Below are 26,042 nucleotides of genomic sequence, written 5' to 3' on the forward strand. Positions count from 1 at the left end.
AAAAGAAAAGTTTTTTAGGGTTTTTTATTATTATGAAGAAAAAGAAAGTATTTTTTATTATTATGCTCGCCAAGACGTTTGTATCTTGTGCCTACGTATTCCCTAGTGCAATGGGAAAGTCAGAGCAATCGTAGTTCGGGCGAAGAACCACGAAAGGTTTGTTGGTTGATTTTAGCGAGAGGTACTCGATCGCTTTCAAATGGAAATACTACGCGCACATGGATATGAGATCACTACACGAATGGATAACTAAATCAAGAGTGAGACAAGATTTTAGCCATTATCGCATTCGAGTGGAAGATATTCGATCTTCACATGTGGAAGTATGTTCGCATTTGAAATTGGATAAGTGTCTCGTTTATGAAAAGAGTTTTAAAATGAAAAGGCCATGAGGCAAAAATGTTGAATGAAATTGAGATGTGTTTTTTGAAGGGACATTTAGCAAAGGATTGAGCATAGGTGTTCACCTAGCGCGTCTTTACCCAAGGTATTGAACAGGAGCGAGCCCCATTGTCACTTGTTGTCCAAGTAAATTAATGAGTTTTGATTCAAAAGATCAAGGTATTCAAGAGGTGTTCACCCCTTGTCACTTAACCTCTTGGTTTGATTAAAGAGTTTTGATTCAAAAGATCAAGGTATTCAAGAGGTGTTCACCCCTTGTCACAGGATCTTTTGGTTCGATTAAAGAGTTTTTATTCAAAAGATCAAGATATTCAAGAGGTGTTCACCCCTTGTCACAGGATCTTTCGGCTTGATTAATATGTTTTAGTTCAAAAGATCAAGGTATTCAAGAGGTGTTCACCCCTTGTCACAGGATCTTTCGATTTTATTAATATGTTTTAGATTCAAAAGATCAAGGTATTCAAGAGGTGTTCACCCCTTGTCACAGGATCTTTCGATTTTATTAATAAAAGGTTTTAAAAAAAAGGTGTTAATCCAAAAGAATCGAGGTATTCAAGAGGTGTTCACCCCTTGTCACACGATCTTTCGGTATGGTTAAGAAAAAGGTTTTCGAAAAGAAGAAGCTCGACGTTGGATCGAGAATTATTTGTAATGACTTGGCATTGGACCAAGATTTATTGATTTTTGATTGAGATTAATCTAATATTTTTGATATTTTAATATAAGAGGTAAAATCTAACAAACCTACATAATAAAAACATTTTTTTTTGTGTTTTGTTATATCATAAAATTAAACTACACAAATATTAATATATATATGTTTTAGATTTTAAATTAAACTAACAAAATTGTGGTTATAATAAAAAACCAATAAAACAAACAATCAAATCAAATGGGCTACAAAAAAAGAAGTAACATGGGGGTGCATAGAAAAACAAACTCAGCCTTTTTATCCAAAAGCCCAAAACGGGTTCAGCATGAAGAACCCTAGGGGCTTCACAAACCAGCCGCTCCACACTCTCTTTCTCTGTTCTTCTAACATTCAATCTCTATGTTCTCAAACTCAAGCAAATATTAATCAACGATACAAGCAAAATTGAAATCATCAACAGATGCCAAACATACACTTACATCATAACGATTAAAGAGACAAAGAAAAAATCAGAGCACTCGAACAAAAATGGGGTATCGGAATGTTACCTTCACCGGAAATAAGGTATATTTCTTCTTTCTAGTCTCTTCTATCTCCTGAGCTTCTGAGTCATGGCTTTTAACTTCTGAAATTTTATCTTGTGTATGTTTTGTGTTTTGTTCTTGTGAGTTTGTGAGAGTGAAGGTTAGTGAAGCATTATGATGAACAAGTGTGTTGTGGTTGATGTTGTTTGTGGTGTGAAGGTAGGATGGTGAATCGGTTTCAAAAAGTGTGGTGGTGAGTGTTTGGTTACATGAGTATTAAAGGTGTTGGAACTGATTTGCGGGTGAACAAAGTTGAAAATGAGTTAAGATAGTCATGAATTTTGAAGCTGTGAAATTTGGAGGAAGTTTGAAACTGATTTTGACCGAGGTTTTCTTAAAATTTTTTCTCCCCTTTTGCTGTGTTTTTGTTCTTGTTTTATAGAGGAATTGAAAGAGTTTGGGGGGAAAATTGGAATCAAATTTGAACATTTTTGTGAACTGAGTCTATGGCCTTTTTGATGCAGGATTGGTATTGGACAAAAGGGTGATAAAGACTTGGCTTGTAGGTGCAGCAGGAATGCAGAGTATTTGGACAGTTATGTGCAGGGTTTGGACCGTTCTGTTTGGCATGGAATAGCAGCATTGGAGATGTAGAGACATGGGACCAATTTGATTATTTTTACTTTTATTTTTGCTGGTGTAAAAAAATGTACAATGGACCTTTACTAAAAAAACAAGTTGGGCCTAAACTATGGAATCTAAAAAAACTCTTTTTTTTGTGTTATATGATTAATATTAACCTAAATTAAATTTAAACTAAAAAATAATATTAAAACTAAAAAAATTAACCTAAATTAAATCTAAACTAAAAATAAGAATAATATTAAAGACTAAAAAAATTAATCTAACCTAAACTAAAAAAAATAAAATAGTATAAGAATTAAATTTATTCCAAAGTATCTAAGCTATTTTTGTTGACTTTAATAAAAAAGTCAATTTTTTCAAGTTTATGCGAAAAAATGCGATGAATGAATGCACACTAAATACGAATGCGATACTATCAAATGAATGAAAATTGTAGGTCAAAAATTGGGGTGCGACACACACGGTGGGAACTTACAGCCACCATGGTAAAAGGTCTGGTTCTTCTTAAAAAAAACGAGGGAGGGAGACGACTATTGCTGGGCGCGTTTGCTTTTTTCTTATTTTTAGAACTTGTTTGTGTTTATATGGTTTTCGTTTGCTCACATTAACAACTAGTGCAGCTAGCGCAGGTGGTTCATGAAAGGATTGTTAACCAAGGGAACGGGTGTTCGATCCCTGGCTCCTCTTGGTTTATTTTCTTTATTTTCTTGAGTCCACTGGCTGCAAGATTTGGTGTTCACAGCCGCGCGCGTGCCCACCGTACATCCCCTCAATCTCTCCACAGGATCATGCCAGTGTTCAGATCCAATGCATGTGGAGATGAAGGCACACCATGGGTATCCACAGAGCTGCCACACACAATAGAAACCAGGTTTTTATATATTTATTTATTTATTGTTTAAATATTTAGATTGATTAATAATTAATTATATTTGACTTAGTTAATTTATTTAAATTAGGATTTTCTCCCGATTATTTCGATTAATTTGATTTAATTTATTTAATTAATTTTAATTGATTAAAGAAATCATAAAAACCCTAGACAAGATCCGAATATTAGGGTTTGCCCAATCCCACTGCCATTTGGGCAAAACATTAACCATCAATTAATTCTCTTCTCGACCCGACTAAATCTATTAGTCGCATTAGACAAGAGATAAAAAATACATAAAATTTAAAACACATTTAATTTGCTGCCCGCGACGATCGAATCTATCGATCTGAGTAACCAGCAATGCCCCACTAATCCGTTAGCTATACTGACCAAATCTATTGGTCATCGCATCTAACGGTGCCATATCAAATCAGGGTTGTACGCCCAAACATTCAAAACACACTAAACCACGACACTACGGATTTTCATCCCTGCAAATACCGCGATTTTTAAATCTACGACAAGGTAATTCAAAAAGCCTTCAAACCATATCAATTCTAATTCAAAGGCGTACAACCCTGTGCCTCGAACTACGTTGACTCTGATTCTCCCTAAGGAGATACGTAGGCACATGGATAACCAAGGCGAGTCCCCCTCCCTAAAATCTCAATTCACTTCAAATCTCTATTTTTACCTTATTCAATTCCTTAGCTATTAAACCTCAATATTTTAGCCATAAAACTTGACCCTTAGATTCAAAGCCGATAGGAAAGGGTTGAGGGTGCCTAACACCTTCCCTCGACCTGATTATAATAACTTACCCTGAATCTCATAACTGCGTAGGGTTTCCTATTCGCCCTTCAGAATAGGCGGCGACTCTAAAATCTATATTTTTAGGGCAGGTTGCTACAGGTTGCAGAGAAGTTCTTCGCAGGGGTGTTTCGGAAGTTCATTTCCGAAAACACCTCCATTCCCAGTTTCGGAAATGGACTTCCGAATTGTATCAGAAGTTTAATTTTTTTAGTTCTTTATGTTGTCTCGCATATTAATCAATTTTAATTGTTTTCAGGAACATGTCAGACAACGTAGCACGCATCAGACAGGGTAGAGAGACCCAGACTGCGTTGGCTAGACGCGAGCGGGCAGCGCAGCTGGCGTCGACACAGGGACGGGGGCAGGGCCGGGGACGACGTGTGCGAGTTCCCGTGGAGATGGGCGAGGGTACCTCCTCATCTGGATCTAGGAGTAGGCTGGCTCGGGTATCTTCTTCCCGCCAGCGAGAGGAGGAGGAGGAGGAGGAGGACGTGGCAGTGCCATACCACGAGGAGGAGGGGGTACCGGATGTTGACCCTCCACCCGGGGAGGAGGATGAGCAGGAGGACAGCTACCCGGGAGGGCCCATTGACACTTCCGTGCTGATATCCTACCGCGACCACGTCGCTCGAAGGATCTGGGAGGGAGAGGTATTTTTTTAATATGCCCGACTATATTGTTTAACCATTTATAATTTAGACGTTTATTCAATATTTTATTAACTGTCTATTTAACCGGTCTATGTAACATACTTTTTTATTTGTTTTTTTGTAACAGGAGATAGATCCGTTGAAAATGGTGAACCATGCCCGAAAGATTTTCAATCTGTTTAAACCGACTGCCGAGTGGTTTAACGATGCTGTGAGAGGTTCAGGGCTCAGTGGGCTCTGCATGACGGGGTACACCACCATCAGCCACGGCATGCAGGGGGCTTTTGTGGAGCGGTGGCACAAGGAGACGTCTTCTTTCCACTTGCCGGTTGGGGAGATGACGATCACCTTGCATGATGTGTAGTGTCTTCTCCACCTGCCGATCAGGGGGCCACTGTTGACCCACTCCCGGATCCAGAGGGTCGTAGCCACTGAGTGGATGACGCTCTATTTGGGTATGGAGTCCGAAGCTGCTGACTTTGAGTGCGCCACGACATCTAGGCCTCATATCCGGTTCACCACACTGAGCCGCTATTTCGAGCACCACCTGGACGCGGCGGCCGATGCCGAGGAGGCGGGTGACGAGCTATTTACACAGTATCATCGTGGCTGCGCTCTCCGGTGCTGGTACATGCATGTGGTAGGCGGTGCAGTCTTTGTGGACAAGAGTGCAAGGTACGTCGACGTGACCTACCTCCGCTACTTCATGGACCTGACCACCGTTCACCAGTGGAATTGGGGGGCAGCTACTCTGGCATACCTATACCAGAAGCTGAATGAGGCCTCCAACTGGAGGACGAGGCAGTTGACTGGATCCTGCACACTACTCACGGTACGTTTCATTTTAATTGTTCCGTATTTATTGATGTTTCGTATTTACTTATGTTTAGTATTTATTTATGTTTCAGAGCTGGATCATCTCCTACTTCTCCCGCATCCACGGCTTCCACATCGATCCTGCGTACGTTGACGCCATGCCCAGGGCCGCCAGATACGTTCTCCAGAGGGGGAACAATGCGGTAGGACCATACCGTGGGTACTTGGACCGCACGATGCACGATGACATCACCTGGAGGCCGTTCAGCGACTACACTCAGATTTTCCCCTTTGACGGCATATCTCTATATTCTAGCTGGTTGGCATGCGGGACTACCATCATGGTCCGGTATCTCCCTGAGCGGTGCATGCGGCAGTTCGGATTTGTGCAGATGATACCCAGGTCACCCTTTGAGGTTGCTCCCGACACAGTGACCAGAGTGCAGCTCACTGCCATCTTTGAGGATTGGGAGCATCATGTGGTACCGGTGGAGTATCGTCGCATGCGGGTCACCCAGGACTGGCACAGTGTGGAGGGGTACGTCACATAGTTCTATCAGGTGTCACATCCTCTGCTGACACCCGACGCTCCCGGCGCTCTTAGGCCAGCACACGAGGAGATCCTGGAGAACCAGCAGGCCGAGGATGACCACGCCATTGATCTCCCGCCGATCTGCCAACGGATAGAGATGCTTGGGCGGGACGCGTTGAATCGAGGTGTCGTTCATTAGGGCGGTCCAGAGGCATTCGCCGTGATGGAGATGATCGTCACTGATGCGGGCCGTGCGGCGACATACAGACGGCAGAGGAGGGCCCAGGGTGAGAGGGTTAGGCATACCCAGTAGTGGTCGGGTTTAGTTTTTTTTGTTTTTGGATTGTATCTTTCGTACACTATTATTATTTGGATTTGGATCGGATCGGTTTGTATATATCACTTTTCTTATCATATTAGTATATTAGTTTTTTCTGTTTATATATCGATTATTTTATTTGCCGTCTATCTTTAATTCCAAAATCATAAAAAAAAAAACACAGTTTCTGCATAATTCGGAAGTTCATTTCCGAAACCCCCCAAAATCTAAAAAAAGGTGTTTTCGGAAGTTCATCTCCGAAAACACCCCCCATTTGGTGTTTTCGGAGATGAACTTCCGAAGTCTGAGAAATTTTTTAAAAAAAAATTACTTCGAAAGTTCATTTCCGAAGCAGGGGTAAACTGGGTTTTTTGCTGGGGGTGACCCCCATAGGGAGGTGGGTAAAGAAAAATTCTTCTTTTTATCATGCCCCTTATTATCACACACAATTAATAATGGGTTAAATATATATTACTCGTATATAGACGAGATTTAGATTAATAATGGACTAGCTTAACGAAACAAAAAATATATTAAATATTATATTAATATTCTAATAGAACGATGATTTTGAGATGGAAAAAATAAAAAGGAATAAGATACCACTGATGTTAATGTTTTTTTTAATAAGCAATGGAATTAACGGAAGCAAAAGTGATGCTCTGTCCTGAAATAAAACGGAAAGCTCATATCTCTCAAAACACGAGAGCAGTGGAATATTCCAAGCATAAAAATTACATAAAGAGAAGGAGCAAAGCCACCGCCAAGAAGAATAAACTATATCCGACATACACTCAATGAAGTTAAAAGGTTCTTCTTTAAAAATAACGGCATTACGCTTAAGTCATAAGCTCCAAGCCGTAGCAAGTCAAACCACCGCCGCTAATCTCCTTTTGGTCAAACAAATAAAACTAGAACAATTGTTGAAAAAATCCATGAACTCCTCCAAAGACAAGACATAACTAACACCAAGCCACATGTACACCCTTCGCCAAATCCGTAAATATTTTCATAATATTTCTTCAACATAATATAATACAAGAATTTAATTGGTATGCACTGACACTACAAAGCAGTTTTACACATTCAGTGAATCGTGATTGTTAAATATTTATTGTAACTTTTACTTTAATTATTTATAAAATAATATTTGAGAATGGTTGTGATGCACTAACTATGTAAAAAAATTTATCTTAAAAGTACATAACAATTAATCTCATAAAATAATAGAAACAAAATATATATTGGTTATTTTTTATAGTAACTTTTTTTTTTAAATAAGCAATTGAATTATGAAATCGCACTAGGGGTGCAACCCAAACAACAAATTACACATTCGAAAAGCAATCAAGCGGTAACTTGTACCACTCATAAAAGGTGGAGATAGAAGTGTTCAAAACAATTCTAGCTAACCAACTCCAAGAAAAATAAATAACATTATAGACCACCATGTCAAAACAAAAAGGAACTTGGTAAAAAATAATGGAATTACGCATGCTCCAAATACTCCAAATCAAAGCCATCCAAATCGTATTGATCTTCACCCTGACATTGACAGCCTTAACCTTCTCCTGAACAACATCAAACTCTAAGAACTCTTCAAAAGAAAAAAGAACCTCTTCCCCTAACCACACAAAAATCCTCTCCCACACCTTCAAAGAAACATGACAAGAGAAGAAGATATGCGGCAACGACTCCGGAACGTTCCCATAAAAAACACACCACTGATTAGGAATGTTGACAACACCTCTTGAAATCAATGCATCTTTTGTAGGAAGTCTAGAGGTAAAAAATCTCCAAGCAAAAATTTGGATCCTTAGCGGAAGCGACAATTTCCACGAAATTTTCAGCAAGCTAATCGTTTGGGGCTGCCAAGCACAACACTTGACAGCAGCACTCATTTGTGAAACAGAAGCCATAGAAAATGTCCCTGTGAGATTCGGAAACCACTCGAAATTATCCTCCCCACTACTGCTGAACCGAACCGCAGCCAGCAGAGAGTTGAGCTGCTGCCACTGAAAACCGAAAGCAGCGCTGGAGGCTGTGAAGGCAGCTACTGTATCCGCCGAGCCCATAAACGCAGTTGGCAGCCAACTAATGCCCTCACCAAACCTGTTAACAGAATCGAAAATAGTAGAAAATTTATTTGTTGAAACATCAAACAAGTCCGGAAAATAGGATTGAAAGGTTTGGTCCCCCCACCACAAGCTAGACCAAAACAGAATTTTATTCCCTTTGCCAACAGAGCAACGAATATTACTCATAAATCCTTCATCACCATACTCCATCTTAATATCGTTAGCTATAACATCCCTCCACCATATTGAATCTTTCGATTTAATACCTTCCTTAAGAAAACCTTGCACCTTTAATTTCGGCTCTACATATCTCACCTCCAAAAATCTACTCCATATGATACTGTCTTTCGTTAGAATTCTCCATTTCCATTTAAGAAGGAGCGCCTTGTTAATTTCACCAACATCTCTAATTCCCAAGCCACCTTTATCTTTAGGTTTGCAAACTGTGGTCCAATCGACCCAATGGATACACCTCCTATTCTTGTTACCCCCCAAAGAAAGTTACTAAGGATGCCTCTAATTTCCTTTATGACCAAACCCGGAGCTTTGTAAAAAGATAGCAAAAATGAAGGAATTGCATTAAGGACCGCATTAATGAGCGTCACTCTACCACTAATGAAAATGAATTTCCCCTTCCATGACGAAAGTCTACTCTTAATTTTGTTAATAACTCTCATCCAAACTCTCCTTCTTCTATGATTATCACCCACACTTATACCAAGAAAAGAAAACGGAACCGCACCTCTTTTACACCCAAGGAAGTAAGTAGCCGAGTTCAAGAACCACTCTCCGACATTAACCCCGTAGACATTACTTTTAGTGAAATTGATTCTCAAACCCGATACTAACTCGAACCCTCTTAGCACAACTTTCAAGTTCCAAAGGTTATCACTAGACGGCTCTCCAAGAATAATGGTGTCGTCCGCGAATTGTAAAATATCCACAAACTCCTCTTCCCCAAACTTGAACGGTTTAAAATCCCCCGTTGCCACCGATTTCCTCACTAACGCGGTTAAACCTTCCATAGCTAAAACAAAAAGGAACGGAGATAAGGGATCTCCTTGCCTCAACCCCTTATGAACCGAAAAATCTTTTGTCGGGCTACCATTCACTAGGATGGACATATGACTCTTGAAAACACATTCTTCCAACCATATTTGCCACTTTTCCCCAAAACCCATGTTCTTTAGCACAAATCTAAGATAATCCCACGAAACGGAATCGTAAGCCTTTTCAAAGTCGACCTTAAGAAAAAAACAACTCTTCTTGAATCTTTTGGACCAATCAAGAATTTCGTTCACCAACACTACCCCATCCATCATGTTCCTTCCCGGGACAAAGGCGGTTTGATTTGAGGACACCAACTGGGCTTAAAAGAAGTTCTTGAATTTTTTATAGTAACTAATAACTAACTGGGCTTAAAAGAAGTTACTACCGTATTATATAGTTTAATAAAACAAAAACTGTTTCGTTAAATCACTTTTATTGTAGAGTGTTGATTTGAATTTGCCTTATTCTATTTAATGCGTGAAGTTTCAGCACTTGATGACTATTAGACTAAAAAAATTAGTTGGAGTAAACGGGTCTTATTTTCTTGGCCGCAATATATGAATTGCTGATAATTCAAAATCATTACTAATTCATTTTTGCATAGAATTCAAGTCCCTTCCTTTTTGACTATATATGGCGCCACTTTTGAAAACATGTAAACATGACTCACAATATTTTACCATATATAGGTGCAATTAATTACACGAGGAATAAAAAACATATTTAATTTAGTATGTTTTTTATTAGTTGATGGCGACTCATACTCCTCCTATGTCAAAAATTTGTCTTGCTTGACTTGTTAATTTATACAATAGTCAATATTTTCATAAACTAAGTTAGCCAGCGACTGCCATGACATTTCCATGCACATGTTTTGACTATTGACTTCAGAAGTATTAACATGCAGAAGCGTCTATATAAATGAGTTCGTTTCACTTTGAGTAATATTAACAAGCAATAGCATATCATATCAAAGATCATAAGATAAGATGAACTCAGAAATGTATTTTGCAACCACAATGTTACTCCTCTTTATATCATACATTGCTATAACATTATTCAGTAGAACCAAAAAACATATCAATCTTCCACCAGGGCCTTCACTTCTTACCCTTTTGAGAAGTGCTTCTGAATTAGGAAAACAAAAACCTCAACACTTGTTAGCCCAATATTCCAAAATATATGGCCCAATAATGCATGTGAAGTTAGGCCAAATAACAACCTTCGTGATTTCATCACCAGAAATTGCACAAGAAGTGCTTCAAACTCATGATCTCTTCCTCTCAGACCGAACTATTCCTCAAGCTGTAGCAGTTCTTGATCATCAGCATTTTAGCTTACCCTTTATGCCAGCTTGTGATCTTTGGAGAGACCTTAAGAAAATATGCAAAAACCATCTGTTTGCCAGCAAAACACTTGATGCTAGTTATCAACTAAGGTGCAACAAGCTTCAGGACTTTTTATGTGATATTGATAGAAGCAGTATAACGGGTGAAGCAGTTGATATTGGAAGAGCTGCTTTTAAGACTACATTGAATTTTTTGTCAAACACTTTCTTCTCTAGGGATTTTGCTAATTCTGCTGGTGAAACTGATGAGTATAAAGATATAATTGAAAATCTTGTGAGAGTCATTGGAACACCAAACTTGGTTGATTTTTTTCCTGCTTTAGGGATGTTTGATCCACAAGGTATTAAAGGAACATCAGCTACTTATCTTGAAAAGTTGTTGGAAATTATTGATTCCTATACTACAAAAAGATTGAAGTTAAGAGAAGACGAAAATTACATCTCAAATGATGACATGTTAGACATACTTCTCAACATCTCTAAAGAGAATGGCCAAAAGATGGACAACACAAAGATTAAACATTTGTTTCTGGTAATTTTCTCTCATTCACTTTTCTATTATATATCTTTTTTTTATTATTATTAAATATATGTTATAATTTTTGAAAGAAATATTTATATTAAATTTTTTTTTGTTATAGGATTTATTTGTTGCGGGGACCGATACAACTTCTTACACAATAGAACGAGCCATGGCTGAACTAGTTCACAATCCACATGTAATGTCAAAAGCTAAAGAAGAGCTTAGACAGGTAATTGGTATAGGAAATTCAATTGACGAATCAGATATTACGAAACTCCCATATTTGCAAGCAGTAGTAAAAGAAACGTTACGTTTGCATCCATCTGCTCCACTTTTACTACCAAGGAAAGCTAGGAAAGATGTAAAAATTTGTGGATACACTATTCCACAAGGTTCACAGATTCTAGTTAATGAATGGGCCATGGGAAGAAATCCTAGCATTTGGGATAATCCAAATATGTTTTGTCCTGAAAGATTTCTTGGGTCAGAAATTAATTTCAAGGGCCAATATTTTCAGTTCACGCCATTTGGTGGTGGGAGAAGAATGTGTCCTGGCATGCCACTTGCTATACGAATGTTACATACGATGTTAGGGTCATTAATTAATTCTTTTGACTGGAAAAAGGAAAATACAGATAGAGACATTGATCAACCATTGCGAGCTATTCCTATTAAAGTAAATAAAGTGTAACATACAATTGAGCACTTTTGTTTTATATGTATAAGGCACATTCCTAAATAAAAAATATTTGTTTATTGTCTTGATCGGTCTTACATGCAGTAAGTCTATATTACCCTTACACTACCTTACGATGTTGTTTTTTTATTTTTCTTGACTTATTACTTGTTTCAATTTGTTATCATGGCCTCAAATTCGACATTTTGATGTTACTCAATGTTTATTTATTATTATTTTTTTAAAAAAAACACCTCAGACTCACATCCTATTTCTTAAAAACAAATTCTAGCTAAAGGTATTATAAAACATCTAAAAAATAAACTAAAGTCATCAAATATTTTTAAAAATATAAGCATTAAAACAATTATTTTTATATAATTAAATTCCCCCGTGTTTGAATAGTTGCTTCTCCTCAATTATAAAAAGAAACATGTTATCATAAACATGATTATTATTACCAATTGTTAGTTAGTTCAGTGGTGATTGACGCTGAACTTGGTAGGAAAGACCATTGTTCGATCCCCTACAACTACGATTGAGAGAAGACTGAAACCATTTGATGCCAGAACTCACCCCCGAACCAGACTAAACTGGTAGTTATAATTATTATTCAAGAATGAAACACAATAATTTAAACATTTTATCCAATAATAGCGAGAACACAATAGTTTTATACACGACTTATCATCATAGTCCACACCTATCTTAAGACAGGGTACTATATTTTATCCAATACTAGCGAGAACACAATAGTTTTATACACGGCTTATCATTATAGTCCACACCTATTTAAAACAGGGTACTACTCATACATGATAAAGAATAAAACAAAGAAAACACAGGAAGGCATAAAGTAAAACAAGTAAAGAATTTTTGATGTAAAGAAATTATTAAAAAGAACCTAAATTGTATTAAGTTGTATCATTGCGGAAATTATAACAATGACATTAAAAACTAAAAAAAAATTAAAGACCATTCCAAAAATATAAAACAAAACTATGAAGAAGATTGCGATGATTACTTTATATGTACAAATAGTGTATATACTTAAGAAGTTAATACCTTTAATAGATGAGGAACCATAAGCGTGCAATTATTCCAAAGCAGCTTTACTCAGCACCATTAAGACCACCATTTCTAAATTTGAATGGTAACACGACTGTGTTTCTTAACATTACTAGGTTGTGTTGCCAGTTAGTGTGTCCAACTATCTTATGCATTTTACGATTCTTCATATTTTTATGTGTCTAGTGACATATATGTATTGTATCAACACTATCTGGTTATGTTCTTTATTGTACTTTCTAAATTTCCTGTTTTTCTTTCTTAGTATGGCCTTGGACATCTAACAATTTGTTGGTAGTAATGGAAGGGATAGCGCTGACTTCTTTAACTTCGTAGAAGTGATGGATCTCATTGATCTTCCTGGCGTGGGTGGGAGATATACTTGGTTTAGCGGAAGTGGTTGCACGATGAGCAGGTTAGACCGCTTCTTGTTAACTGATAAGTTAGTGACTGAAGGAATCTCAACAACCAAATGGTGGAGAAGAGGGTCTTGTCGGATCACTGCCCTGTTTGGCTTAAATCAGGTGGTAGTGATTGGGGACCTAAACATTTTAGGTTTAATATTGGATGGTATGAACATGAAGATTTTTCCTCTTTTGTGTCAAAGGAGTGGAGTTTGTTGTCAGATAAAGGAAGGGGTGACTATGTCCTGTATGAAAAACTTAGAAGGCTCAAGCTGTCTTTAAAGGTGAGGAATAAAGAGGTCTATGGCTGGCAAGACTTGAAGATCGAGGAAAATATTGATGAACAAAACGACTTGGACAAATTCCTGATATCAAATGTTGATGATGATATTTCAGAGGCAGTTGAGGCAAGAAGAAAAGTTGCAGATGAGATATGGAAGAAAATGGAGATGAAAGAAAGTATGCTTAGAATGAAGTCGGGTAAGAATTGGTTGAAGGAAGGTGGTTGTAACTCGAAGTTTTTCCACAATTCATTAAAGGAGAGAGTCTGTAGGAATTCCTTTAGTTTGTTGGAAACTCCTACTGGTATCATTTATGGTGTTATGGAAATCAAGACTTTCATTAGACATCATTATGAGGACAGTTTCAAGGAGCCTTGTAGAGCGCGTCCTACCCCTAAAGGCATCAGTTTTAACAGGCTTGAGGAAGAAGTGGCTTATAGTTTGGAGCGACCTTTTGAGTAAGAGGAGATAAAAGCAGCAATTTAGAACTGTGACGGAGGTAAAACTCCTGGACCTGAAGGCTTTTCTATAGTCTTTTTCAAAAATCATTGGGATTTATTGAAAGAGGATGTGATGAAGTTTGTGGCGGATTTTCATTCGAAGACAATACTAACCAAGGCCTGTACTTCTACATTTATCTCTCTTATTCCGAAAGTGATGAACCCTCAATCTCTTTCGGAGTATCGTCCGATTTGTCTAGTTAGTAGTATGCACAAAATTATGTCAAAGTTACTAGCTGGAAGACTTAAGGAGGTAATTAACATATTAATTTATGCCAAACAAAATGCTTTTATCAAAAGCAGGAACATCTTGGATGGAGTTTTAATGGTAAACGAAGTGCTGGATTTGGCCAATAGAGAGGGAACTAGTTGCCTTGTTTTGAAGGTTGACTACGAGAAAGCCTATGACAGTGTTAGTTGAGACTTTTTAAGATGTGTTATGAAGAATATGGGGTTTGGGACAAGGTGGCTTAGATGGATGGAAGCTACTGTCTTCATGAGTTCCATGGCTATTATCGTGAATGGGAGTTGTACGGATGATTTCAAAGTAGGGCGAGGTTTACGACAAGTGGATCCTCTTTCTCCCTTGTTATTTGTCATAGTTATGGAAGGATTGACAAAACGTATGGAGAAAGCAATGGAGCTGGGGTAATTCAAAGGATTTCAATATGGTGATAATAGTAGTGTTGATATTTTGCACTTTGCGGACGACGTGATAATCTTTGGAAACGGAGGAATTCAGAATTTATGGAGTATGAAGGAAATTTTTAGGGGGTTTTAAATCATGTCGGGTCTAAAAGTTAACTTCTTCAAGAGTAACATATATGGAATTAACTTGAGAGTTAGAGTCCTCGAGATGTCATCGTCTTTTTTGACTTGCGGTATAGGTGTGTTGTCATTCAAATTTTTGGGTGTTATGGTGGGAGATAGTCCAAGGAAGTTAGGTATGTGGAAAGAAGTGATAAAGGATGTTAGGAGAAGGCTCGATAAATGGAGAGGGAGGTTCCTCTCAATCGGAGGGAGGGTGGTTCTTATAAATTCTATTTTGAATGCTATTCCTCTCTATTCCCTTTCTTTTTACCGTGCGCCTAAGAATGTTTTGATGGAGATTGGTCGTATCCAAAGGCGTTTCTTGTGGGGAGAGGGGCGGAAGGAGGTAGAATTGTAAATTGGGTAAGTTGGAGAATCATGGGTAAATCAAAAGAAGGAGGTTTGGGAATCAAAGATGTTGATAGTATGAATGTAGCGCTTCTAATGAAATGGAAATGGCGTATTCTAACAGAGGAAAATGCTATATGGTCGAAGTTGCTTAAGAATAAATATGTTAATCTGGAGGTTAAAATGTATGTTAATGATCAGAGTGTTTTAACAAAGGGCAACTCAATATGGCGGCGTGATCTAATGTTGATCAATGATAGTGCCGGTTCAAAAGGATTGTCTTTTTCTGACTTAACTTTTTGCAAGGTCCGTAACGGAGAAAATACCTCATTCTAGTTTAGCAAATGGACGGGGAATCAAACTATATCGGAAGCTTATCCGGAGCTCTATGCAAAAGCGATATCACTTTTCATGACAGTCGCAACTGCAGGCTATTGGGAGGGGTCGGTTTGGGTGTGGGATGCTGGAGGATGGTAGAATGAGTCGGATGATGATGATGATGTTTCTTTGTGAAACTAGTTACTTGACCAGCTGTAGAACCTTAATCCAGATAGTTATGTTAGAGATGAGTGCTTATAGGTGGCGGACGAAGGCGCGGGGTTTTCCGTTAAAGATTATGGTGCTGAAATTAGAAAGCGAGATACAGTCCAGGGGAGGCTGCCAGTAGGTATGCTAAGAAGTATGAGTTTTATGTGGGATCTGAAAGTTCCCTCTAAAGTTAGTATCTTTGCATGGAGGTTTATTTTGGGCAGGTTACCGACACAACACCAAGTGAAGATTAGAGGCATTTTGGTAGATGACAGGGAGTGTAGTTGCATTTTCTGCTTTAATGTTTTGGAAGATTCCACTCATCTTTTTTATTTTTGCCCTTTCACAAGGAGAATTTGGAGCAAAATTGGACGGTGGTTAGGGATTTCGGATAAATTATCGAATGAGGAGTTGCAGTGTTTCTTGGAACACTTTGATAAAATTAGGGCAAAAGACGAAAGACTAACTATTGGGGTCATTTGGCTTGCGGTTTTATGGAACTTGTGGGTGATGAGAAACACTATATTGTTCAAAGGTTATGTTTTTAACTTTGATGAATGTTATAGTGCTATTATTCTTAGTTCTTAGAAATGGTTTAGGACAGTTAACATTTCTTCTTCGGCTCGTAATTTTCACTACTAGAACATTTTACCTCTTTCTTGCTTAAAGGGGTAAAGTTGTGTTTGTAATCTTGTTTGTGATTAATACCATTACTTATTGAAAAACAATTTAGCCTTAGGCTTCCATTTGTTGGTCTTTTCCTTGAAATTGTTTATAAATCTTATTTTTTTCTAAATACCAAAATTACATAAAATGTTGCGAAAAACACTTTAAACTAAATCAATTATGACAACTTATCCTAAAAATAATAACTTAAATAACATTTATTTTACACGTCATCATCCATCCTATTGATCACCATAACTAGTCATCTTCAAAGATCTCATATCTTGTATAAGAAAATTGTTAATAGAAAATTGAACAATACATGAGAAATATTTGCACTATTTCGATATTGATATCAAATTCTATTTGAAATTTGAAGAATACAAAACATTTATGAGATAAAGTTTGGATGAATATGAAACACTACTTGAATCCTGAACTAAAACCAAGTTTTCATTTGGTATACTAACATTAATATGATTTATTTTATAAAAGGAAAAAAAATTATCGGATGAGAAAATATGATCATTGAAACCAAAATCAATGAATTGGAATTGAGATTTAGAATTTAAGGAACAAGAAATGTTGTGATGTATAGATAAAGTAGATGTATCAAATGGTGAAAATCTAGAATGAGTATAAAAAGAAGTAATAATTTGGTTATAACTAGGTCTAATATTGAATTTCGAGGAAATCAAATTTTCTTTTTAGATCAAGGATACAAGATGATCATACTTATCTTAAATAATATCATGTTTGGAATTTTTTGTAGCCATATCACTGTAGTCAATTGTACCTTAAATTTGATTGGAAATTTTTATAGTCATTTCACTATTGTCAATTGTACCTGAAACTTCATAAACTTCATAAACTTCACTGCTTGGTGCATTAATTGAAAATTGGCTTATTAAAATTAAGATGTTCATGCATCAGACTCAATTGTGTGATCTTGGAGAATAAAATGAGTATAAAACATTTAACAACTCCTATTGCTTGAGTCACGAGAATACCCTCTTCCACAATCTTGAGATTTCCATACATCAAACTCACTAATTAGAATATTATAGGGAAAATATCCTTTTTCATCCTCTAACTTTGCCTCAGGGTCCATTATGGTCCCTTAACTTTTAAAAAGTTCAAATCAATCCCTTAAATTTAAAAAACGGAGCATGTAGGTCTTTTCCGTCTATTTACTGCAAACGAACGTCTGGGTCTGTGTTATAGGTTTATTCTTGAGAAACTAGGTAATAAATTTTGTTGATGGATGTAAGAAAATCTATCAAAATAATTTGGGTCTTAATAATAGAGATTTTTTATTCAATCGAGTGAAAAATTGAACAATTTGATCTTCTAAGAAAAACTTTGAGATGAACATATTGCTTCCTAATGATAGGGATGCATAAGTGTGAAATTAGACATATGTTTATGTGATTCTGCTACTCCTACAATCATCTCTATGAAATAATTCAACACACACTTACACCTTATATGAGGTTATTGATATGAGAACATAGTATTGAAACATGAACTCTATCAGCTTTAGAAAATTGTTATTTAATTTCTTTCCATATATTAATTGAATTATTATGAAAAAATATTTTTGTGAAATTGATTCAGAAATAAAAATTTTAAGTCATGAATGAATAAGATTATTGCACTTTTCATGCACACCAATGTTCAAATCAAAGTTATTAAGAATTATTGTAAAACCATTGAATTTTTTAGTGTCTGTAATTTAATTGGCCTTTAATAGTGTTCTGGACCGGCCCAATTATCCAATTGGGCCAATCCACTATTTGGCCCAAGGCATTCTGGTTCACACGCGCAACAGCCTTCCCCAGCCCACTCAGGGCAAACACAAGACATAACCGAGCACGCTAAAGCCTCGCGCTCGGCAACAGCCAACTCGCGAGTTTCCTGGCCTAGCGCCTCGAAAGGTGGAGCCCTTTCCGCTTAGAACAATCCTACAAATAGCCCTCTAACCCTAGGGGGCAAGGTAATATCTTTTTCACCCCAAATTTGTCACTTTGTTGTTGTACCTTGTTGTCCATACGCTTACTTTGGCATCGCAGTGCCTTGCAAGTACAACCACCTTTTTCACCTTCAACCGCTCCGGATTTCAAGCTTCACCGTTGTTGGCCACCTGTTCTGCTCGAAAAGATCAAATAGTATAAGTAAAACATATTGAATCACTTTGAGATTGGGACAATGGTGAAATTAGTTAAGGAAGTGTATTGAATAGAAGGGGGAAACAACGAAAAATATGATATAAGATGATGAAGAAAATTGAATATCAAGAACAAAACTATGGGTGAATAATTGCAACGCATATGTAACGAACAACAAAGGATGGTCATAAAGTATTGACACATTTGATTGAGGATAAATTAGAAACATATATTTATACTATCGATCAATCCTATTTTAGCATGTTAAACTAAGAAGTAGATGATATAATTGAATGTTAACTAACTAGTTAACAAACTAACTACTTCCCGCACAAATGTTGGATATTTAGCAAGTGTACTAAAAAGTTGAAAGTAATAAAAAATTCATCTCCATAGTGATTATTGTATTCTAACAAAGTAATTATAATGTGTAATTATGATATCTAATTTGGAGTTAGACAATGATTTTGGTAAAACAGGAAAATAAACAAGTTTTGGAAATTATCGGATAAAAGATTATCAGATTTTGTTTCAAATCCCCTATATGTCACTATTGATATTGGAATTATCTGTGAGGTCTGCATATCATTTTCTATGATAAATGGAGCTGGTACCTGGAGAGACGGCGAATTTTTTGTGAGGTCTGCATATCATTTGTGTCGGTAAGGCAAATTTGACATGCTACCAGGATCTTCAAGAATTCCTGACCAGAAGATTTGGAAGTTATTATGGAATGCACCAGTGAATCCAAGGATCCGTAATTTTCTATGGAGGGCGGTAAAGAATATTCTACCGACTAGGGACAATCTGCTGAAAAAAGGAATTCATCTGGATGATCTCTTCCCGTTGTGTCACAACAAGCAAGAATCGGTCCAACATATCTTCATACATTGTGATTTTGCAAAACAATGTTTCTTTGCTTCTGTGTTATGCTACAGGTTGCCCCAAGATCTCAACTTCATGGATTGGTTGCAGGGAGCTTTGTCGTGCGGGGATGTCTTCAGTATTCAGGTTCTATGCACTACTCTCCATGGTATTTGGGTGGCCCGTAACAACCTTATTTTATAGAAGAGGGTATCAAGTGTTGTTTGTGTAGCCCAGGATGCTGTCGACAAGGTAGTGGAATTTAACACCTGGAATCCTATTCTGAAATCCAGAACGGAATAGCCAATTGTTCAAGAGCAAAGGCCTTTCGATACTGTTAGGAGTGAATTAATAGTATTTTCATGTGTTAAAATAACTACCTTTTGATGTGAAGTTAAACATATCTTATGATTTTTAAGGATTTTATGGTTAGAATTGAACTCTAGAGGTTCGATGCTAATTGTAGAGCGACTTGCATTATTTTGGGCGTTATTTGTGCAGATTTTAATGTTGTGCAGATTTTAATTGTAGAACGACTTGCATTACTTTGAGCGACTTGCCAATCTGTGCCGAGCCGCGGTAGCTTCGTAAAAAAGGAAAATTGTTATAAATAGAAGCCCTAATCCTCATAAGAGGGAGATCTTTGGTGAGCGAAATTCAGAGAGAAATCCTATTCCAGAGCAGAAAACAACATCTGACAGGGAATCAATTGAAAACATTCCCTTGATGAAGATGAATCCCCCTATGAAGTTTTGTGTGTTCTTCATGTCTATGGAGAGCTAAACCCCATTGTGTCGAGTTTAAGGTAGTAGTTAACCTATGAATATGCAATTAATTTGATTAATTCCTGTGAACAATTGTTTAAGTTTTATTATCAATAAAGAACCTTGCTTTTATTTTATATCATTGTTGAACTATCAATCGAGAGATAGGGTTTATACTTTTGCCCTAGGTTCTTATATTGACTTGTTGATTAATATTCTGAGAGATTGAATATCATACCGATAGAGGTGGTTCTAAACTGATCATTAGACATAATATCAGTTTTGAGGATGAATGAAGATAATAACTTATACAATGGTTCACTTGTGGATTAATTGATTATTGCATATGAATAGGTTGATGAACCCTAGAACTCAACATATTCATCACCATCGTTATTCATTCTTTAAGATTTTAGCCATTTAACTCTTGTTATGTTATTTGCAATTTGAGATTAAACAATCAAAATCAATACTTTTCACTATTCATTATAATTCGACTATAGAACGGCAGCAATATTAACTCAGTCTCTGTGGATACGATATTAGAAAATATTTACCCAAAATACTTTTAACAAATACCCACGTGGTGCAGGTGGACACTGGGGTATTTCCTACGGGAAGTACTGCTTTCGGTTGCGTGATAAAGGATCCGGATGGGGGCGTAGTTCTGGCAACATGAAAAAAAGAAGAGGTGAGTGTGGAGCCAACAGTTGCAGAGGCCCTTGCAGTCAGATGGTGCTTGTTGCTTGCTAAAGATTTGAACCTGAACCGCATTTTGGTGCAATCGGATTGCATGAACATTGTGGATTGTATTAATTCTATGATAAGTTATGCAGCTGCTGATCATATAGTTGCTGACTGTAGGGACTTGTGATGCTCTTTTTCTTTTTCTTCTATTATGTTCATTTTTAGAACTAGTAATGGGGAGGCTCATAAGCTAGTTGGTTTTGGGAATTCTTTGGGTTCTAGAACCTGGCTTAATGGTGTTCCAAACCAAACCTACGTGGATGTAAGGCTTTTGCCATCTTCTGTTTAATATATCCATTTTTTCTCAGCAAAAAAAAAAAAGATATTGAAATTATGGCACTTTCAACAGATGTCATGGAAGATGTCCTAACAACACACAATGTCAAGACAAATGTTATAACATCTGCTAACTTACAACACACTTATGAAAAATGAAAGTAAATGACAAAATGATAAATTGTTAACTCAGTTCAGTGCAAAAAAACCCCTAATTTGGGTGCTACCAAGCAAGGAAGGAAGTATGTTATTAGCAGTATTAGTTAAAATAGAAACACCACCATTTACAACTTATCGCCTAATCACTACCCAACGCTACTTCTGCCTAGAAGTCGACATCTAGACCTGAGAAATCGCCATCCCACTTCTAATCACCACAGTGAAGGAGGAGAAAAATACAAGAAAAGGGGGGGATTGAATTGTGTTCTTTATCAATTAAAATTCCCTTTCTTTTTAACGTCTTTTCTTTCTTTTGTTTTATCATCTATTGGATTATGCTTTTGGTGTTGCGGAAGAATGTGATAGTAGAACTACATAACCAATGAGATGTTCATTTTAACTCCTGTGTGTCATCAGAACTTCTGACTGGTCTCAGTACAGTTCTGAAGAGCTTTTGCTTGAATGTTCTAAGTTAAAACGAATAGTATATAAAGTAAAAGACACATTCATTTTTATCCTGGTTCACCTTATGAATAAGGCTACCTTCAGTCCACCTTCCTCAGGTGATTTACCTCTCAAAAGAGGTCTTAATCCATTATAACCAAATCATGATTACAACTACACGATCCTTTGTTGTGACTAACAACTTGCACAGCCCACAGCTGTGACTAACCCTGCACAAGCTACCCGCGAGTGACTAACCCCTAGATGACTGAACCCCAGTAGCTTTCAGATGGAATTTCGTGTTGCCTTTGGACTCTGACTGAATGGACTTGAACCTCCACTGGTAATACTTCATCATGCCCATAAGTAATTCAAAATGGCGTCGTCCCAGTTGCCTCTTTTGGTGACGTCCTACATGCCCACAAAGCTTATTCTAACTTCTTATGCCAATTTTTTCGTTTCTTGCCTACATGTTTCCTAATCTGGCTAATTATTACTTTATTGGCTGCTTCAACTTGGGCATTTGCTTGAGCATAGTAAGGGGTAGAAGTCAATAGCTTAATCCCCACCTCCTTTGTGAAATCTTGCATCTTTCGACCAATGAACACTGATCCTTGGTTGGTTGTAATTATTTCTGGAACCTCAAATCTGCAAATGATGTGATTTTGAATGAAGTCTATAATAGCCTCTTAGTCTATATTCACCAGCTCTATGGCTTCGACCTATTTTGTAAAATAATCGATGCCAACTAAAATATATCTTTGTTGTTTTGATGGAGCTGGTTTTATTTCTCCAATCACATCTAACGCCTATCCTCGAAAAGGCCAAGGCTTTACAATTGTATGCAACTCACTTGTAGGTACATGTTGTATGCCCCCATGCAATTGGCATTCTTGACAACCCTTAACAAACTCAATGCAATCTTTCAACATTGAAGGCCAATAGGCTCCTGAACGCACTAACAGCCATTTCATTTTCTAACTAGCCTGATGTGCACCACATGCTCCACTATGCACACTCGACACAACTACATACGCCTCACTTTCTCCAAGGCACTTAAGCAAAAATCCTTAAACTGTCTTTTTGAATAACTCATTCTCCACTAAAACATAAATAAGAGCCCGGTACTTGATCTTACGGTCTGTCGATCCTATAGGATCGCACAAGAAATTGACTATTGGCTTACGCCAATCATCATTTACTAATTCGTCGATGCTTAGAATTTCAAAATTTTCATTATCTACAAATCCTAACTTTATAATCGACAGATCTGAAGGTCACAATAAAGTTTCCCGTATCTTTTCTCTCACCAGAATTGTTTCCTCATTCTGGTCTTTTAAACCCTTGTACCTTGAAGCCTCTTGTGCTAAATCATTAGCTCTCTGATTCTCTTTTCGAGGTACATGTCGAATGCTTACTTGTTCAAATTTCTTGAGCAATCTAATGGTGATCACGAAGTACATGATTAAATTCTCTTTAACACATCTATATTCCTTTAAGACTTGTTTAATCACTAATTCAGAATCTCCCATAATTTTGACATTCCTTGCCCCCAATTCTAGCAGAAGTTCAAGTCCTGTTATCAGAGACTCATATTTTGCCTCATTGTTCGTACATACTCCGTCGATCCTATACTTGAACTCTGTTGGGATTCCAACTTGAGAAATTATGATTCCTCCTATACCAGTTCCATTTTTAATGCTAGAACCATCAAAATATAATTTCCATGGCACTATTTCCAAATAATTTTGGTCCATTCCAACCATTGAATGGTCGACCAGGAAATCCGCCAATATTTGTCCTTTCATTGCTTTTAATGGCACATACGTCAACGAATATTCAGTTAAGGACATAGTCCAATTACCAATTCGACTGTGCAAAATTGGTTTGGATAACATGTGTTTGATTATATCAAAATGAGAAGACACATACACATCAACTAGTTTTATATATTGCTTCAATTTGATACAAGAGAAATATAAGCATAGGCATAGTTTTTCTATATCATTATACCTAGTTTCAGGATCATTAAGAATTCGACTAAGATAATACACAGGTCTTTTGACACTATTTTCATCTTCTTGGACTAACATACTACCTATAGTTGATTCTGACGCTGAAATATACCACCTCATTGGCCTATTCCTAACAGGTGGAGCCAGTATTTGGGGTTTCATCAAGTACTCTTTGATTTTGTTGAAAGCCTCTTGATGTTCTTGTTGCTAGACAAAATCTTCATTCTTCAGTTAAAAGAGTAGTGAGAAGACCTTCGTCTTACCACTTAAATTGGATGCATATAAAGAGGTTGGAGATGATGAGCAATACTTTGTATATTTCTGATTGCAATCAATTTTAGATGATGAATGAATGTCTCTCTCTCTCTCTCCTCTCTCTCTCTCTCTCTCTCTATATATATATATATATATATATATATATATATATGAGTGTGTGTGTGCGCGTGTGTGTCTGTGAGAGTGTGTGTGAAAGAATGAAATAGAAAAAACAGGTTTGTAAAATTACACATTTGGATATTTTAAACAGAAGGAGTCGACCCATTCATGGAGGGAGTCGACTCATAAGGGCAAGGGAGTCACCCATGCTGCCTAGGAGTCGACTCAAAATGGACAAAAGTCGACCCATTCATGGAGGGAGCCGACTCATAAGGGCAAGGGAGTCACCCATGCTGCCTAGGAGTCGACTCAAAATGGACAAAAAGTTTTTCAGGAGTTTAATTTGCTTCAGTATGAGTCGACACATAACTCATGGGAGTCGACTCTTTCGTGCTTTGTGTCGACTCCAAAGGCCTGGGAGTTGACCCATCCTTGACAGAAACATTTCTTTTCATTATGTTTCAGAGGGAGTCGATTCCTAAAACGGATGAATCGACTCCAAACATGGATTTTCATGAAAATTGATATTTTTGATATTTGTAACAGGTCCAAATGTTTTTGACATGTTCTATAAGTGTTCTAGAATGCAACTTAAATGTAGAAAAATAAGGTCCAATGTACAAATACTATATAATACTTAATTTTGACATCATTTAAAACACCTAAGAGAGAATATTGCACTCACAATTAATTATTTATAAAAACTAAATATTATTAAAATTACAAAAATGAAATTTTGTCAAATTTTAATAATCGGGCTAATAATATTTCAAAACTATTAGCTTTGTAGTTTTATCAAATGCACATTGAATCTCTCTGATGTTTAATTTGGCCAAAGAAAAGAGAGCTAAATATTTTATATTACAACATTTCTCTCTAATTCATTCTCATTAATTTTATAATCATATAATATAATAATATAACTATCAACAAATTGTTATGTTTGGAAGTTGGAATTTTATTTAAGATTGTTATCAACTTATTTGCATGACCACATTTTTATATATTTTTTGTTGTTGCAAATTTTATAGTTATGAAGTTTATGTCAAAAGTTTTATTTCATGATATATATATATATATATATATATATATATATATATATATATATATATATATATATATATATATATATATATATATATATATATATATATATATATATTAATTTGTATAAACTGGATTAATAGTCACGCGGTCCGACTAATGATCAATTGATCCGATAATAATTCAGTGACCCAATATCTTGACTCGGGGATGATCAATTTGACTTTTAAAATATTGCTCACTCTTTCATGAATTCATTTATTTAACAGAGTAAGCTGGCAACCGACTAGAAATAAAGGGTTGACAATCTCATACACCACATCAAAAACAACAAACTAAATGGGTCAATCCAAACCGTGTATTATTCAAAGATTTTTTTACATACATGCCACCTTTTTGAAATAAAAATACCACAATGTCATAAGTTGAAAAAAAAAAATTCAATGTGCCATCTTTTTTGTTTTGGTTCGACCAAAGATTGACCGAAAAGATGCTTTTTTTTTTCTCTAATTTGAGTTCGGCCAGGGGTTGGCCAACCCTTAACTAGGATTTTTTTTTGTTTTTTTGTTTTAATTATTAATTTATTTAATTAATTTTTTAATATTAATAATTGTTTTTTTAATTTATTAACTGATTAAAATATATTATTTAATTATTAAATAAATTTAATAACAAAAAA

At 36.4% G+C, this 26,042-nt stretch overlaps 4 protein-coding genes across 4 annotated transcripts; 2 read left to right on the plus strand and 2 right to left on the minus strand.

Moving 5' to 3' along the window:
* Positions 1-7,555: 7,555 nt before the first annotated feature.
* Positions 7,556-8,515, minus strand: LOC131632923 (uncharacterized). The gene has a single exon (XM_058903639.1). The coding sequence runs from the start codon at positions 8,513-8,515 to the stop codon at positions 7,556-7,558; it is 960 nt and encodes a 319-aa protein (XP_058759622.1).
* Positions 8,516-10,320: 1,805 nt separating this feature from the next.
* On the plus strand, positions 10,321-12,007 carry LOC131632932 (geraniol 8-hydroxylase-like). Its single transcript, XM_058903648.1, has 2 exons — positions 10,321-11,235; positions 11,345-12,007. Exons 1-2 carry the CDS (start codon positions 10,345-10,347, stop codon positions 11,915-11,917), a joined length of 1,464 nt encoding a protein of 487 aa, XP_058759631.1. The 5' UTR covers positions 10,321-10,344; the 3' UTR covers positions 11,918-12,007.
* A 1,435-nt stretch (positions 12,008-13,442) lies between these two features.
* Positions 13,443-14,117, plus strand: LOC131632924 (uncharacterized). The gene has a single exon (XM_058903640.1). It carries the CDS (start codon positions 13,443-13,445, stop codon positions 14,115-14,117), a length of 675 nt encoding a protein of 224 aa, XP_058759623.1.
* A 9,089-nt stretch (positions 14,118-23,206) lies between these two features.
* LOC131632925 (uncharacterized) lies at positions 23,207-24,106 on the minus strand. The gene has a single exon (XM_058903641.1). It carries the CDS (start codon positions 24,104-24,106, stop codon positions 23,207-23,209), a length of 900 nt encoding a protein of 299 aa, XP_058759624.1.
* Between the last annotated feature and the right edge of the window lie 1,936 nt (positions 24,107-26,042).

The sequence above is a fragment of the Vicia villosa genome, unplaced genomic scaffold (genome assembly GCF_029867415.1).
Source record: "Vicia villosa cultivar HV-30 ecotype Madison, WI unplaced genomic scaffold, Vvil1.0 ctg.001052F_1_1, whole genome shotgun sequence".
Lineage (NCBI taxonomy): Eukaryota > Viridiplantae > Streptophyta > Magnoliopsida > Fabales > Fabaceae > Vicia > Vicia villosa.